The sequence below is a fragment of the Schistocerca gregaria genome, chromosome 2 (genome assembly GCF_023897955.1).
Source record: "Schistocerca gregaria isolate iqSchGreg1 chromosome 2, iqSchGreg1.2, whole genome shotgun sequence".
In the NCBI taxonomy this organism is placed as follows: Eukaryota; Metazoa; Arthropoda; class Insecta; order Orthoptera; family Acrididae; genus Schistocerca; species Schistocerca gregaria.
Genome location: NC_064921.1, coordinates 804,771,430 through 804,790,373, shown reverse-complemented (window position 1 = coordinate 804,790,373; position 18,944 = coordinate 804,771,430). Strand labels below are relative to the sequence as shown.

General features: G+C 46.5%; 1 protein-coding gene across 3 annotated transcripts in view; it reads right to left on the bottom strand.

Moving 5' to 3' along the window:
• The window catches only part of LOC126335085 (phosphatidylcholine:ceramide cholinephosphotransferase 2-like), a 302,261-nt gene that overhangs the window by 94,176 nt on the left and 189,141 nt on the right, over positions 1–18,944 (bottom strand). Inside the window, exon 1 of one of the 3 annotated variants that reach the window (XM_049997982.1) lies at positions 15,914–15,986. The exons of the other annotated variants lie outside the window; for them this stretch is intronic. Coding sequence (XP_049853939.1) covers positions 15,914–15,966 — 53 coding nt within the window. The 5' untranslated portion in view covers positions 15,967–15,986. Of the gene's footprint in view, positions 1–15,913; positions 15,987–18,944 lie in introns of those variants that run through there. 3 annotated transcript variants of the gene reach the window in all.

Sequence of the window (18,944 nt, the reverse complement as noted above, 5' to 3'; positions counted from 1 at the left end):
GTTTGAGCCTCAGCAACGTGTTGCAATACTGGTCGGCGATAACTGTTGCACCTCGTGGTAGCCAGTCGATTAGTAAAGGTTCTTCTTCTGCGAAAAAGAAACTGAGCACTACTTTTCCGGCCTTCGCGGCAGAGAGGGCTTTTTTGTACTAGGGGAGCCGGGATGCCGCCGCTCCATGTTAATTCGTTTGGAGGCAGCGTCGATGTCGTGTCGTCGCGTTTTGTCACGTCCCACAATCTGAGCAATGAAAGCCGTTTCTTGCTCCGCGTATATCAAGGGATGGGCCCGGCAAACGCCCGTTCTCGCCGCCTTCCGATTCTCTGAAAGATGCTTGCGCAGCCACTGTGCACTAACGAAGCTTCTAGTGGATTATGTGATACACAGTTCTTCAGCTTATGGACAGTTCGACAGCGATGTTATGTGATGCGGTCCGACGATTCGTTCGTATGAGCTCCTGCACAGCCCAAATCGTGGCAATGGCGGCGACAACGTTTGCCTGCCCAGGGCGTGGCATGTCGACGTTTACAGGTCCCGCCTCATAGCGCTGACACCACCAGAGTGTTGTGCATCGTGCGACACTTTGCTCTCCGTGCACCTCTTTCATCGTGTGATAAATCTGTGAAGCGATGAAATTGGATAACTGCTCTTTGTGCTGATCGGGAGGAATCCAGCATGCAACGAACTGTGAAAACAACTCTCCACAAATGGGGAAACTGCTGCGAAGCCGTTAACTCCGCTTGTGCAACTGGGAATACCATTCTCGGCAGACACATTCTCCCACTGAGGTTACATACGACAACGCTAAGTCAAAGGTCTCCTTTTCAACTGGTCTTACCTTATAACTTACTTTTTTTTTAGCTCCACACAATTAGCACACATTTTACGTTACGTCCAAAGAATCAGCACGGTTTTAGAAAGCATCACTTACCTATTTCTCACATTGGTTACCGCGAACCATGCGTGAACGGCAACAGGCAGATTCCATATTTCTAGATTTCCGAAAAGCACTTAACACGGCGCCCCACTGCAGACTGTTAACGAAGGTATGAGCATATGGAGTAGGTTGACAGATATGTGAGTGGCTCGAAGACTTCTTACGTAATATATCCCAGCAAGTTGTCCTCGACAGCGGCTGTTGATTCGAGACAAGCGTGCCGTCAGCAGTGCCCAAGGGAAGTGTGATAGGACCGCTATTGTTCTGTATACATATAAACAATCTGGCGGAGAGGCTGGGCACCAATCTGCGATTGTTTACTGGTGATGCTGTGGTGCACGGGAAGTCGTTGTCGTTGTGTGACTGCAGGAGGATGCAAGATGACTTACACAAAATCTCTAGTTGGTGTCAAGAATGGCAGCTTGCTCTCAATGCAGAAAAATGTAAGTTGATGCAGACGAGTAGGAAAAACAAACCCGTAATGTTCTGATATAGCATTCATTAGTGGTGTTCTGCTTGACACAGTCACGACGATTGAATATCTGGGCATAAGGCTGCAAAGCGATATGAAATCGAACGAGCATGTGAGGATTGTGGTACGGAAGACAAATGGTCGACATCGGCTTACCGGGAGAATTTCATGAAAGTATCGTTTATCTGTAAAGGAGACCGTCTATAGGACGCTGGTGCGACATATTTTTTGAGTGCTGCATAATGTTTGAGACAGGCACCAGCTCAGATTAAAGGAAGACATCAAAGCACTTCAGAGGCGGGCTGCTAGACATTTTACCGATAGGTTCGAACAACACGATAGTGTTTTGGAAATGCTTCGGGAATTCAAATGGGAATCCCTGGAGGAAAGGCGAAATTCTTTTCGAGGATCACTACTGACATAATTTAGAGTGTCAGATCTTTTGACGCTGACTGCAGAACGGGTCTACTGCAGCCACCAGACATTTCGCGTTACGACTACGAAGATACGATACAAGAAATTAGGGCTCATCCGGTGGCATTTAGACAGTCACTTTTCCCTCGCTGTATTTGCGAATGGAACAGGAAAGTATATTACTGGTAATGGTACAAGGTACCCTCCGCTACACACTGTACAGTGGTTTGCGGAGTACGTATGTAGATGTAGATGTTCATGTACTCAAAAATGTTCAGCACGCAAATACAGTTTTCTTTTTTCCCGTTTTTTGAGATCATCCGAAGAGTTGCTATCATTTATCGATAACCAGAACCGCCTTCCACCAGCAGTGAGGTAACAGGTTTCTCGGAAGAAGAACGCCCTAAGTTAAATGTATCAAACCCGTAACTGGAATGTAATTGACTGGTCAAACTACCTCAGATGCCTAGTTTATCTCAAAAATCGATAGATGAATTAAATGATTCAACTAAACATTAACGTGAAAACAACTACTGTAATAATCTTCGTACACGCTGTTCAGACGACTCAGATTCATATTCCTCATATCAAATGCTGCCACTTCATTTCATGACGAAGACACCGCGTTTAATTTTTATTTTGCTAATATCCTCGTATTTTTACTAATGTTAGTAGTGGTACCACAATCCTCTCAACATGGTTGTGTCATTATCTTAAGTAAAAAAGTTGTACCCCACTCGAAGTCTGATTTGAACCGTGCAGTGATTTTGTAAGATACACATGCTGTGCTGTGGAGCAATCTGTGTGGTTGATGATGGACACACTTCGGACGCCGCGATCACACTTTTATTGTTCCAAGATGACAGGTTTCCTGCCCACATCTGATGTTATGGAACTTGCTATAAAATTGACATGTTACGCTACATACAGTCAAAGCATAAAAGGCACTTCCCACGTATACATATCTTGATAAAAATCCAGTTGATAAAATTCAGACAGTTGGCAAAATGCACACAAATGATAAAATGCACATAGTTAAAATCCTCGTATTTTATCAACTGGATTTTTTTCAAAAAATGTATAAGGGGGGAGTGTCTTTAACATGACAATTTCATACCAACTACTGCAAGATCAGACGATGGCAGTGTAAGACTGTTGAAACCGCGGCGTAAGAAGTGCAGTGATTAACTAGCGTGGTTCTATTATAGGAGCTGTGCCCTTGCCTTCGACTTCTGAGCTGACTTACCCAGACAGGGGCACCTGCGGTTTCACGTGGACTGTGGACCAACTTGGTACTTTTCGCATTAATAAATGTTTCCCAGAGGTGACAGAAAAAATCCTATTATCAGCATGATTTGTACGGTCATTGAACCGCACTCTGTTGACAATCGGTTCTTTTTCTTTCGCTGTTCGAGCTTGTGCCTGGTCTCTAAGGACCTCGGCGTCGACAAGACGTTAACCCTAATCCTCCTCCGCTCTTTCCTATTACATAGTAAATTATACAAAAAATTAGACTTCGCCCTAAAGAATTAATTAGTACTATCTGCCCAAGGAGGCATGTCGACATTACCTCTACAGCGTGCAGATCCTCTCATACACGTATTATCAAGCCGAAATTGAAAAATATCTGATAAGGACCTGTCTTATACAGAATTCAATACAGTTAACAAAAACAACACCAAAGACTACAACAACTAGGTGTACACACTGTCTTGAATTTTATTTTGTGAAATGAAATTGTTTCGTTAACTCGTGGCACACAGAAACATTACACTTCTCATAGATTTAACGGCCTACAATCACGATCATTACAGCTATTGGTATTTGCATCACTTGACTTGGAGGGCCATTCATTGAATATGGAACGAGCAGCTCTCTTTTTTTATGTCTGTACGACAATTTGTTTCAACTGAAGATGACCTCTATGATTTTCTACATTAGCTCAGGGGCCGCTCTAATTTTGAAATTCACATATTCTTGTCCATTCGAGAGTATCTAGGCATTCACTACAGTTACATTTAGCACGTGATAGAAAGTAACCATGCACCACTTAAGCTACCCAGTGTCTTTTCTGTAGAGAACAACTAGAGAATCCATTAGGTCAACCAATTCCAAATACTTACCATAAATTCGCGTATAGCAGGGATCTTTTGACCTCTTGAAACCCCTTTTCCCTTTCGACTAAACTGGTTAGCAATAGCTTCCGGTTATAGTCCAGAAAATGATGATAAAATAGTTACAAGTGAATAATCAATCCACCTTCTGACATTAATATCTTGCGTTGGGGTGTTAATGAAGAACTGGTGCTTCCCTACTTCTGTAACATACCATATGTTTAGCTTTTCAGTTTTCATCTACATCTACACGATTACTCTAAATTTGACAATGCATTACACAATTAAGTTCCGGGCAGAGGGTTCACTGAACGGTTTAGTACCAAGAGAACGCTGCTGAAGAGATTATCAACGTAAATTTTGTGGTTCTTCCCATGAATGTCCGCAAATAAAATTGATTTTGCTACACCCCAGAAACGCAGTAAAATACCATATTATAAAAGCATAAAGAGAGAAAAAAACCCGAATGAGCTGAAGACAGTAACGCAAAGTTATCTTGACGGATAATGCCTTCATATGGAAACAGGAGTGATTATTACGAATATCAATATTCACACGATTCAGACATCCGCAACCGCCATAAAATAACCCGTAATAACTATCAACGAACGAATTACAATACATACGTATGCGAAGACTGCAGCACCTTTTCCACAAATCAGTGTAAAGCTTTCACAACAAAGCTACAGCGACAAAACTAAGCTTCCCACTCGCTAACATCTGACACTGAGATACTGCAGACTGCATTGAAACTTTTATTTGACCTCATTTACGGAATCTGCGATTTTACGGTCACGTCAGGTTTAACATATGAGAGAAACGAGACAAAAATTACACGTCCTCGTTTGAGGACACGATGCACTAGAGGGCTAGATGCACGAACACTGATGCCACACGCCAGGACCGCAAAGAATGCGTGCCGAGTATGAAGCTCGTGTAGCTATCCGACCGACAGAATCATTATCTCACGTAGCACTTTGGTTTCAGTGTATGTACCGTACGCCGCACAGGGACGTCGGATGATCGGTCATTCAATTCATAAATGTACACTCCTGGAAATGGAAAAAAGAACACATTGACACCGGTGTGTCAGACCCACCATACTTGCTCCGGACACTGCGAGAGGGCTGTACAAGCAATGATCACACGCCCGGCACAGCGGACACACCAGGAACCGCGGTGTTGGCCGTCGAATGGCGCTCGCGGCGCAACATTTGTGCACCGCCGCCGTCAGTGTCAGCCAGTTTGCCGTGGCATACGCAGCTCCATCGCAGTCTTTAACACTGGTAGCATGCCGCGACAGCGTGGACGTGAACCGTATGTGCAGTTGACGGACTTTGAGCGAGGGCGTATAGTGGGCATGCGGGAGGCCGGGTGGACGTACCGCCGAATTGCTCAACACGTGTGGCGTGAGGTCTCCACAGTACATCGATGTTGTCGCCAGTGGTCGGCGGAAGGTGCACGTGCCCGTCGACCTGGGACCGGACCGCAGCGACGCACGGATGCACGCCAAGACCGTAGGATCCTACGCAGTGCCGTAGGAGACCGCACCGCCACTTCCCAGCAAATTAGGGACACTGTTGCTCCTGGGGTATCGGCGAGGACCATTCGCAACCGTCTCCATGAAGCTGGGCTACGGTCCCGCACACCGTTAGGCCGTCTTCCGCTCACGCCCCAACATCGTGCAGCCCGCCTCCAGTGGTGTCGCGACAGGCGTGAATGGAGGGACGAATGGAGACGTGTCGTCTTCAGCGATGAGAGTCGCTTCTGCCTTGGTGCCAATGATGGTCGTATGCGTGTTTGGCGCCGTGCAGGTGAGCGCCACAATCAGGACTGCATACGACCGAGGCACACAGGGCCAACACCCGGCATCATGGTGTGGGGAGCGATCTCCTGCACTGGCCGTACACCTCTGGTGATCGTCCAGCGGACACTGAATAGTGCACAGTACATCCAAACCGTCATCGAACCCATCGTTCTACCATTCCTAGACCGGCAAGGGAACTTGCTGTTCCAACAGGACAATGCACGTCCGCATGTATCCCGTGCCACCCAACGTGCTCTAGAAGGTGTAAGTCAACTACCCTGGCCAGCAAGATCTCCGGATCTGTCCCCCATTGAGCATGTTTGGGACTGGATGAAGTATCGTTTCACGCGGTCTGCACGTGCAGCACGAACGCTGGTCCAACTGAGGCGCCAGGTGGAAATGGCATGGCAAGCCGTTCCGCAGGACTACATCCAGCATCTCTACGATCGTCTCCATGGGAGAATAGCAGCCTGCATTGCTGCGAAAGGTGGATATACACTGTACTAGTGCCAACATTGTGCATGCTCTGTTGCCTGTGTCTATGTGCCTGTGGTTCTGTCAGTGTGATCATGTGATGTATCTGACCCCAGGAATGTGTCAATAAGGTTTCCCCTTCCTGGGACAATGAATTCACGGTGTTCTTATTTCAATTTCCAGGAGTGTATTACAACTAATTCACGAACGTTTTGTTCGAAACCGGTAATTGCAATTAGCAAGAAAATGATTTCAAGGCTCAACTACTTTAGTGGTACAGGGAGGTGTTATATAGCTTATCTTGCTACAGACTCTCGGCATACTCGATGTGCCACTTATTGACAAAACAAGGTTTCTTTTACTTTCTTCTGGAAGAATACTCATCTGTACGTCTCTCTGGCCATTTGTACGTGCTTACTGTTTTTTCTGTCTACGTCTTTGTATCTGAACGTAACGCTTGCGAGAAGTAGTACGACGAGAACAACTACAAGAACTCGGAGTAAGAAAAAGGGAGCCCGAGGAGGTAGAAAGGAGGGGGGGGGGGGGGGTCGGGTAGGTGCGCACTGGAGACAAAGTTTTGAGCCCGTGCCAGGAAGTGAGTCAGCCTCGTTGTCAGCAGCAGAGGTGGACAGTCACACAGTCGCAAAGGAATTCCCAGAAGCTTGCTAATACAGTCATCCGGTCGACACTGCAACAGCTTCCTACTGCGGGGACAGCAGATAGAGTGGAAGTTGTACTATAGTTTTAGTATTGATAACCCCGACACGCAGTCTTATGTTCAAATGCCACACGCATCTTTATGAAACTGTGTTTTATACTAACAGAAAGAGGACACGCCTACGTTTATACGTACAGAGTGTGTGTACTTCGCAGACCACCTTACGGTGTGTGCGGGGCGTACTTACGGTACAGGTATCATTTTTATCCTTCCCCGTCGTTACAGCGAATACTGCGTGGGGGGAACGACTGCTAGAAATCTCCGCACGATCTGGCAGTTCTCTGATTTTGCCGCTGTCGTCATTTCGGGAGATGTACAGGGGTTGGGAAAAATGGAAAAAAAAGGTTCAAATGGCTCTGAAGCACTATGGGACTTAACTTCCGAGGTTATCAGTCCCCTAGAACTTAGAACTACTTTTAGCTAATTAGCCTAAGGACATCAAACACATCCATGCCCGAAGCCGGATTCGTAGCTGCGACCGTAGCAGTCGCGCGGTTCCAGACTGTACCGCCTAGAACCGCTCGGCCACAACGGAAAAATGGAAACACCGCGAGGAATACACGAAGGTGGTAGCCAAGCCTGCAGGCTGCTTAGTAGGATTGGAACAGACAATGTGCTCTGCATTATATCGGAGTTACGTGAATTCTAACGTGGGTGAACTGTTCGTTCTCGTATGGTACGTGCTTCCGTAACCAAGAAAGTCTAGTTTCGTATTTCATGAGCCACCGTATCGAAGAAGAATGCGGCGAAAAATAAGAAGACGACAGATGCAAAAGTCACTGCAGATCTGAATGACGCACACGCGAACCCAGTCCGAAAAAAACGGGAGCTCCACAATCTGGGATCTGGAGGGCGAGCTGGAATTCCAAAGCCACTCATCTGTGGTGCAAATGTCCGTAACAGGACAACGTGGTGCCGAAGCCATAAAACCTGGACTATGGAGCAATAGAGGAATGTCATTTGGTCGGATGAGTCTTCTTTTATATTGTTTTCAGCATCTGGCCGAGTTTAAGTCCCAAGAAGAAAAGAAACCTGGCGGGGGTTCAGTGGCAATTTGAGCAGCCGTATCGTGGTATTCCACGGACGTCATGGTTTGTGACCATTTTGGATAAACATCCCCTGGTACAGTGCTCGTTCCCCGATGGTGATACTGAGTTCCAAACCGACAGGACCGCTGTTCACACAGCTCGAATCGTCCAGTTGTGGTTTTTTTTGTGGTAATCTTTTAGTGTAATAAAATGTGTTTCAGCGATGTGCTTTTGATGAAATGCAATTTGAAAGAAATGTGTCACACCCACCCCGACCAAGCCCTTCCACTCATTTAACCCGTGCCAGTCTCTTACGTCTATTCCAGGGGCGTTGTTTTGAGTTAGGTCTTTCAACGCTCTCTCAAATTGTTATCGCAGTAGCGGTCTATCATATCTCCCATCTCATATTCATTTACTTTCTCTTCCCTCACAACAGGCGACTGTAGCATTCACAGAACGAGGTCTCGCCCGCCCGGGAAACATGAGCCGCCGCCCCCCTCCACGCCAGCAGGCAGACTTAACGTCTGCTGGCTTTGTGGGACAGCGGAGCACACAGCGGCCATCACGCGCCACCTGCCCGTAGCCGTGTGACATTCCCGCGGAAAGGCCGCCCCACTTGCGCCCGGGTCGCGCTGTCCCGTGACGTCACATGCCTCTGACACCGGGCAGGCGCGCGGTCGATACTCTGCGACGTCACACGCCCGGTGACGTCATTACCTACTGACACTTGGCGCCTGGGCTGGGTGCAGGAGGTAGGGAGCGGCGACAGGGGGGGGGGGGGTGGGAGGGGGGGGGTGACGGCTGGCCTCACGCCACCTGAGGGCGGATAAAAAAAAAGGAAAAAAAGGAACTGCGCAACCGACAGCCGGGCCGGGGGAAGTGGGGTAACTCGGTGCTCATGTTGCTGGCACTGTCTTGCTGCAAATGTGTGTGTCACTTGGGCAACCGACCATTAGCTTTCTCCTCCTGGTTCACAATGCTAAAGGTGGCGTGTTCATACGACAGATTAGAAAAGCTCCCCTGCAGTCTCCCAGTAACCTTTCGGTTCCATAAATTTACGTCCTCTCTACGATGTCCTAAACAGTCAATTGTTTCGCAACAATGTGCTCCTTGGGAGGGCTGCGAGTTGTTAATAACGGCCAAATAACTGCAAAGTTCCGCGCCAGTCATATACAATGAAGCGACAAAGGTCATGAGATACCTCCTAATATCATGCCACCTCGGCGTAGTAAGACATAGCCTGGACTCAGTAATCGTTGTAAGTCCCCTGCAGAAATATTGACCCCAGAAATACAGCCGTCCATAATTGCGGAAGTGTTGCCGGTGTAGAATTTTGTGCACTAACTGACCTTTCGATTATGTCCCATACATGTTCGATATACACTCCTGGAAATGGAAAAAAGAACACACTGACACCGGTGTGTCAGACCCACCATACTTGCTCCGGACACTGCGAGAGGGCTGTACAAGCAATGATCACACGCACGGCACAGCGGACACACCAGGAACCGCGGTGTTGGCCGTCGAATGGCGCTAGCTGCGCAGCATTTGTGCACCGCCGCCGTCAGTGTCAGCCAGTTTGCCGTGGCATACGGAGCTCCATCGCAGTCTTTAACACTGGTAGCATGCCGCGACAGCGTGGACGTGAACCGTATGTGCAGTTGACGGACTTTGAGCGAGGGCGTATAGTGGGCATGCGGGAGGCCGGGTGGACGTACCGCCGAATTGCTCAACACGTGGGACCTGAGGTCTCCACAGTACATCGATGTTGTCGCCAGTGGTCGGCGGAAGGTGCACGTGTCCGTCGACCTGGGGCCGGACCGCAGCGACGCACGGATGCACGCCAAGACCGTAGGATCCTACGCAGTGCCGTAGGGGACCGCACCGCCACTTCCCAGCAAATTAGGGACACTGTTGCTCCTGGAGTATCGGCGAGGACCATTCGCAACCGTCTCCATGAAGCTGGGCTACGGTCCCGCACACCGTTAGGCCGTCTTCCGCTCACGCCCCAACATCGTGCAGCCCGCCTCCAGTGGTGTCGCGACAGGCGTGAATGGAGGGACGAATGTAGACGTGTCGTCTTCAGCGATGAGAGCCGCTTCTGCCTTGGTGCCAATGACGGTCGTATGCGTGTTTGGCGCCGTGCAGGTGAGCGCCACAATCAGGACTGCATACGACCGAGGCACACAGGGCCAACACCCGGCATCATGGTGTGGGGAGCGATCTCCTACACTGGCCGTACACCTCTGGTGATCGTCGAGGGGACACTGAATAGTGCACGGTACATCCAAACCGTCATCGAACCCATCGTTCTACCATTCCTAGACCGGCAAGAGAACTTGCTGTTCCAACAGGACAATGCACGTATGTATCCCGTGCCACCCAACGTGCTCTAGAAGGTGTAAGTCAACTACCCTGGCCAGCAAGATCTCCGGATCTGTCCCCCATTGAGCATGTTTGGGACTGGATGAAGCGTCGTCTCACGCGGTCTGCACGTCCAGCACGAACGCTGGTCCAACTGAGGCGCCAGGTGGAAATGGCATGGCAAGCCGGACTACATCCAGCATCTCTACGATCGTCTCCATGGGAGAATAGCAGCCTGCATTGCTGCGAAAGGTGGATATACACTGTACTAGTGCCGACATTGTGCATGCTCTGTTGCCTGTGTCTATGTGCCTGTGGTTTTGTCAGTGTGATCATGTGATGTATCTGACCCCAGGAATGTGTCAATAAAGTTTCCCCTTCCTGGGACAATGAATTCACGTTGTTCTTATTTCAATTTCCAGGAGTGTATGTAGCGTCAAGCCATTCGCTCTAATTGTCCAGAATGTTCTTCAAACCAATAGCGAACAGCTGTGGCCCAGTGACAAGGCAATATGCTATCCATAAAAATTCTATTGTCGTCTGGGAACATTTAGTCCATGAGTGGCTGCAAATGGTCTCTAACTAAGGAACTTAACAATTTCCAGTAAATGATCCGTTCAGTTGGATCAGAGTATCCATGTAAACACAGCCCACGCCATCATGAGCTTGCCTTGTTGACAATTTGGGTCCATGGCTTCGTGGGATCTGCGCCACATTCGAACCTTGTTATCTGCCCTTACCAACTGAAATCTGGACTCATCCGACCACGCTACCGTTTCCCAGACGTCTGGGGTTCAACCGATATGGTCACGAGCCCAGGAGAGGCGCTGTAGAGCTGTTAGCAAAGGCACTCGCGTTGGTCGTCTGCTGACATGGCCATCAACACCGAATTTCGCCACACTGTCCTAGCGGATACATTCGTTGTACGTCCAACCTTTGATTTCTGCGGTTATTTCACGCAGTGTTGCTAGTCTTTTAGCACTGACAAAATTTGGTATTCTCGGCACACTCTTGACACTGTGGATCTCGGAATATTGAATTCCCTAACGATTCCCGTAATGAAATGTCCCATGAGTTAGCTCCAACTACTATTCCGCGATCAGAGTCTGGTAATTCCCATCGTGTGGGCTGTGTCACCTCGGAAACCTTTTCACATGAATCACCTGATTAGAAATGATAGCTCCGCCAGTGCACTGTGCTTTTATACCTTGTGTACGCGATACTACCGCCATCTATGTACGTGCATACCGCTGTCCCACGACTTTTGTCACGTCTATGTATTTCTAGTTATATCAACCACGCTTTTTGATGGTTATGTTATCAACGTCGGTTGGCTTTCGTAGTGTTTTACACCTGGCATTTCATACACGCTGCTCCATATACAAACAGCTTGCTCATGTCGTTACAGCTTGCTTCACTTAATTCTGGAAATTTGTTTTCCCATGGGTCCAAACTGCTGAGTTAATCGATCCCTAGGCTTACACACTACTTAATGTAACTTATGCTGAGGACAACACACACCCATGCCCGAGGGAGTACTCGAACCTCCGACGGGGCGAGCCGCGTGAACCGTGGCAAGGCCCCCCCAGACCGCGCGCGGCTACTCAGCGCGGCGTTTTATTTAATATCTTGAAACTATTCGTAAGAAAGGTTTATCTTTACAGTACTTAATTTTTATCCAACAAATATGTATGGACGAGGTTAACAAAATGATAGTTACTAAATAAAAATGCTGTACCCACCGATCATATTCTACACACTGTTCATATACTACCCTCTACGTTCACAATGGTTTACAAGTTCAAGTTCAATTCGCAACAGTTAATCATAAACAATACTGTACTTCGAATCATACCGTACATACGGTAGAATTGACAAACTGATGTTTACATAGCAAAATAAAAAAAATAGTTCAAATATCTCTGAGCACTATGGGACTCAACATCTGAGGTCATCAGTCCCCTAGAACTTAGAATTACTTAAACCTAACTAACCTAAGAACATCACACACATCCATGTCCGAGGCAGGATTCGAACCTGCGACCGTAGCAGTCACGCAGTTCCGGACTGAAGTGCCTAGAACCGCACGGCCACCGCGGCCGGCTTTACATAGCAACTGAAGGCATTTTATCCTTAAACGTTGTTGGTTCCTTTTGTCCTCACAATCTCTTTTAATTGACATTAGTATGTCGACAAAAATTACCGACGTCGCTTCTTCTTTGAACCGGTTTCTCATTTGAATTTACCCCATGCCAAACAACCGTTTCACATGATAAATAAATAGGGTAAAATGTTCAGCATCAGGTATTGCTCATAATTTGTATTTTCTTGCGATTTTTCATATAACGCTACACGAAATATGTTATTTTTCTTTTAGCGCATACACTGACAGATACATTTACTTTTTTAAGTTCCCATGGTACAAAGATAATATTTACAAATCCGCTGTGGACTGTAATACTACGATGAAGTTTCTAGAGGGAAAAAAGTCGTACAGCGAATTGAGGAGAAGTAGTTACTGTTTTCCGAGCAGTATGTACTGATGATCATCCCGAAAAAGCGTTAACTAGAAGACACTGTCAAAACGATCGCTTAGAAAAGCATAATGACATTGTACCTACCATACTGAAATATTTTCATTGCGAATTTAACGTTAGTTAATAACATTTATGTACAAGCACACTCAGTTATTTGACCATATAAAGAAGAAAATGTGTTGTGGTTGGCAGGAGAGCCAACACCGTTTTACTAGAGGAGGCCGAATGGCACGCGATTTAGCTCACGCAGGCTGGCGTGAGGTCTGGAACAGGACAAGGAAATTAGACTTTAGAAAAACGGACGTAGCTGGTGGAATACTTAACTTTAATCCATTAATGATTAACGTCGCTCTTGACGGTACATGATTGACAATATCAATAGTAACTGATAATGGCGCCTTGCTAGGTCGTAGCAAATAACGTAGCTGAAGGCTATGCTAACTATCGTCTCGGCAAATGAGAGCCTAGAAGTCAGCGAAACATCGCTAGCAAAGTCGGCTGTACAACTGGGGTGAGTGCTAGGAAGTCTCTCTACACCTGCCGTGTGGCGGCGCTCGTTCTGCAATCACTGATAGTGGCGACACGCGGATCCGACGTATACTAACGGACCGCGGCCGATTTAAAGGATACCACCTAGCAAGTGTGGTGTCTGGCGGTGACACCACAAAATAGATATCAGAGAGAGCGCTATCTCACTGCTGTTTCGTGTCATATTTTAGTTCGCGATGCTCTCAAAGTACACGTTTCGCTTAAGGCCAGACTGATTGAATTAAAGTATTCAACAATATGTGCTTATGTGCTGAACCATTTTACTGCAGGCGAACGTTACACGTGGAACTCCAACATAGAACCGTTTCGTTCTTTTATCACATTTAATAACCGTTAGAGCAAGCTGAACAAGCCGGAGTGCTAAGCGTTAAGGAGCCTCAGCTGCTATTTGTAATAACGGGATCAAATGTGGGCTGAATTTAGTACCGTGATGATACAGACGTCGCTGGACAGTTGTCCGACAATGCGAGGTGAAGCTTATTATTTGTCGCGGGTTGATTGCTACACTCAATCCAGCATTCGCTTTAAATAAGACCACAGACGGGAATTTGAACAATGATCGTCTCGAACGTGCATACGCTGTTACGACTCAAGGACGCGGGAGGATAAGCGCAGATCGAACTCACCGTGTTGTAAACATGATAACGCTTGTTGCATTGCACGAATCGCTAAGAATTTTTGGACTTTTACAATCTTGGTGCAGCTGACGAGCAGCACTGAGGTAACGCTCGCACCATTTGCTGCTAGTTGCTGACGTCGGAACCACGTGATCGGAACTTAACAATGAGCTTTGTGACTGGCTATTGGGGCTAGGTAACTTCTAGCTCATAAAATGAGTACGACGGAATACCGAAGTGCGCGGACAAGAACTTCTTACGAACTCATCAGTTATCTCGCCGCTTAAATACAGTAATTCTAAACGCCGTGTGGGAAAATGAAAACGAATGTCGCGTATCCAAGATGTTTCACGGAAGATGCAGATTATGTTTGCAGGATCACTAACAATTAAAACCTTTGAAATGTTTTAACTTACACATATTACCGAAAAATTAAATACCGTCATCTAGAAGTACAGGATCCCAGTTCTCACAGATCGGCTAACATGATATCCACGGTCAGACTTACCGTGCATCTGAAGATGGTTGTATAACGGAAATCGGTTACCAAATGAAATAAATCCCGAGTTACACCGTTTAGAGATCAGTCGTTATGTACCTTGGACACTATCTCCATATTTCTCATCGATAAAGATGAATCGGGTAAGAGGACAACGTTACGTTACTACCACGCAATAAACTCGGCTTCCAAAGAAATTTTAACTGATGAAAATACTATTTAATATTGGCTCAATTGGTGGGTATTTCCTTGAATTTTTTCGGAGACATCTCTCATTAATTCTTGGAACAGTTCCCGCATTAAGCACGCAATCCCTAAAATCCTATTTATGTAACCACACGTTGTGTCACTGTTAGATTAGGGTTGCCCGTCGAGGCCCTCTTGAGACGGGGGTGCTGAAATGAAGTAAAAAAATTATTTAATATAATTACTTTTTATTTAGAACACAATTACAAGGAAGTTGTTGCAGCAAGAGTCTGTGGTACACCATATTTTTTGGAAGATTTCATCTTTTCCAGCACGTCTTTTTACCCTTTTACGTATTTACAAAACTGATGCCTCACATCTGCCTTACCTCCATGAGTTACTGAGGTGAAACAGCTACGAATCCCACGGAACGCTTCATGATCCGTGCGTCCTTCCTTGACAAAAGAGCACTCTTTTGTGTAATCATCCGAAAAGTGAGACACTTTCTTTCCATCCTTTGGCATTTTCGTAAGCTATGATACGGTAAGTTTATTAGATGGTGAACAGTCGACAAGAACGACTTTTTCATCGAAGTACACGGCACCATGCACTTCATGCCCTATACATCCGCAATAAACACTTCAAACATTACTAACTTGCACTCGTTCATATTACGTTTAGAAAGAATCGTCTTATCAGATCTTTATTCAAATGGGAACTGCCCGATTCTGGCGCTGCTTAAATAGTTCCAGCCCCGTACTACTGGAGAAGTTTCTCAAATGATGGCGCTAGAACTAAAAGGTGCTTGCATCATCGATACAGGACACGCAACAAGCAACGCCATCTGTGACACGACCTGGTCGACATGAATTTGTTGACGTAAACTGAGACGGCATTTACATTTTGCGTAACAGATGGCGTTCCTTCGGTACTTCAGCCAAGCTCGTGACAGTATTTCGCAAAATCTGGACAAAATTGGGTCTTCTCGCGATGTCGGGGCAAGAAGACCCATAACGGTGACGGTCCCGATATATCGGGACGCACAGCAACCCTATGTTAGACACATGTTGCGAATGTTATTCCGCACAGCTGACATTTTCTCAAGAAATACTGAGCGCACCAAGCAAGAACATATTCTGTCTCTAGGCGCAAGATTAGAGGAAACAATTATTTACAAAGCAATGCGCTGTTTAATCGAACCTGAGCGTCGACTCCAGCTCACCCTGGAGGAGCGCCGAAACGGGGGACTGCATCCACCACAATTACTTACGAACTGCGCGCCGGTTCGCTCGCTTGGCCACATTCCCACATACTAATGCAGACTCGTGATCGCAGCATTGTGTGCAAAGCAGCAGGCAGATAACGCGAGACAGAGAGGAGGGAATGTTTGTCATGTGACACGAAGTGTTTTGTTTTTCCTCGGGTGCCATAAAGCCACCTCCAACACCTTACTCATGCAGTCTTAGCATCCACACAATGTCGTTAGCAGCCGTATTAACCTGGCGTCGTCACAGTACACAAAAGGAGCATCATTTACAGCTTCAGCTATTTATTTTAACCACCACTACCGACGTACTTAGGCTCAGATACTCAATTTCTAATTGCATGTCAGGTAAGTTACTGAAGTTTCACAAACTGCAATTCCCAATGTTTCAGAATATACATACTCAAAATAATCCAAATCGCGATTAATTTTATTAGGAAACCAGTTTCGATTAAATAAACATTTTCAAACCAGTTTAATATTAACAGTAAGACTATAGTGTCGCACATATGTCGTCTATGTAGCGGAGGTGGGGTAAGAACGTTGTTCGTCATGCACATCTATCTGTTCTAAAACCCTCCAATGCAAGCACGGCGCGGAGGAGGGCGCTAACCACATCTACAGCTGTCCCCTACGATTACAAGAAACATCGTTTACTGCAGCGTCTAATGAAGCGTGGCGAGACTTCCTTATTAACTAGAGTTGCAAAACTAGCGTAGGCTACGGTAGTTGTAGTTTTCCTAGCAGCTTTGGTCAGGCAAGGTCGTAACCGCATTACCTGTACGTTGGGCGTGTTGCATACCTATCTGCAATTACTTTATAACAACTGCTTTTTTACGTATGCGATCAGTGCCTTAATAGACCTGGAAGTGGTGAACCCTATACAAACCGAGGGAGTATAGTAAGGGGACAGGTAAACCCCGGAACATTTTTGCTCTACATGGTTGACTTCCTGTCTGTAACTTATGAATAAATAGTATTTATAGTAAAACTGAAATGATCAGGTTTTATTGCCGCGCGGGATTAGCCAGATGGTTTAGGGCGCTGCAGCCATGGACTTTGCGGCTTGTCCCGGCGGACTTTCGAGTCCTCCCTCGGGCATGGATGTGTGTGTTTGCCCTTAGGATAGTTTAGGTTAAGTAGTGAGTAAGCTTAGGGACTGATGACCTTAGCAGTTAAGTCCCATAAGATTTCACGCACATTTGAACATTTTGTTTTATTCAAAATTGTTGTTTCGTCATGTGAAACAGATGGATGTAGTACTAAAAACTGAAGAAAACGATACAAATTCTTTGGCTGTATAAAAGCGCAGAAGTTATGCAGTCAACTAATTTTCTTTACTTATAAAATGAAACTTACATTCTGTAAGGATACGAGACACACAACGGACTAAGAGAGAATGGCGTGCTGTTCTAATTATGAACAAAAAAGAGAACTCATCAGCTCCCACTTTCCTTCTTTTACATTCATTTATGTTCTTTTCCCTACCGGTTCTAACAATGCTACCATAATCCTACCACTTACTACGTCATTTGTTTAGGGTACCAAAACTACCGAACCGTAGTTTTGCTAGAGCTATTCGTCAAATAATGATACAATTTCTGTTTTTTTTCTTTTTTTGTTTTTACTCTGGGTTTGAAAAATTCTAATTTCTCATCTTCAAACAGAAGTGTAGTTGCTAATCTCCCTCACTGTCACAACAGCATTGACCGCGTGATGCTGCTCGCTGTCTGACGCCAAGTCGGACTGTATCAGTCGTTGAAATATTGTGTAGAAACCCCAAACACACTATCAATCTGAACCGGGCGTAAAGAAGCCAGAAATATTAAACTACTGCGTTTTCGAGGATTAGAATAGTTGAACTATGTGGTGTCACATTAAGAACGTCTCGCCACTGTAGAGGTAGAGGTAGATGCGAAACTACAGTGAAGAGCCAAAGAAACTGGTACACCTGCCTAATATCTTGTAGGGTCCCCGTGAATACGTGTAAGTGCCACGACACGACGTGGCATGGACTCGACTAATGTCTGAAGTACTGCTGGAGGGAACCAACACCATGAATCTTGCAGGGCTGTCCACAAGAGTACGAGAGGGTGGAGATCTCTTCTGAACAGCACGTTGCAAGGCATGCCAGGTATGCTCAGTAATGTTTGTGTCTGGGGAGTCTGGTGGCTAGTCGAAGTGCTTAAGCTCAGAGAGTGTTCCTGGAGCCACTCTGTAGCAATAATGGGCGTGTGGGGTGTCGCACTGTCCTGCTGAAATTGTTCAAGTCCGTCGGAATACACAAAGAACATTAAAGGATACAGATGACCAGATAGGATGCTTACCTACGTGTCATCTGTCAGAGTCTTAACTATACGTTTGAGGGGTTCCATATCACTTCAACTGCACACACCCCACACAGTTACAGATCCTCCACCAGCTTGAACAGTCGCCAGCTGAGTTGCAGGGTCCATGGTTTCGTGAGTTGGTCTCCATACCCGTACACGTCCATCAGCTCGATACAATTTGAAACGAGACTCGTCCGACCAGCCAACATGTTCCCAGTCATCAACAGTCCAGTGTCGGTGATGACAGTCCCGCGCAGGGTGTAAAGCTTTGCGCCGTGCAGTCATCTTCGGCTCCGGAAGCCCATATCGATGATGTGCCGTTGGATGGTTCGCACGCTGACACGTTGATGACCCAGCATTGAAATCTGCACCAATTTTAGAAGGGTTGTATTTCTGTCACGTTGAACGATTCTCCTCGGTCGTCGTTGGTCCCGTTCTTACAGGATCTTCTTCCGGCCGCATCCATGTCGGAGATTGGATGTTTTACAGGATTCCTGATATTCATAGTAAACCCGTGAAATGGTCGTACGGGAAAATCCTCACTTCATCCTACCTCGGAGATGCTGTGTCCCAACGCTCTCGATAACCTGCCACTGTAGCACCAGTAACCGATCTAACATCTGCGCCAGAGACTTGT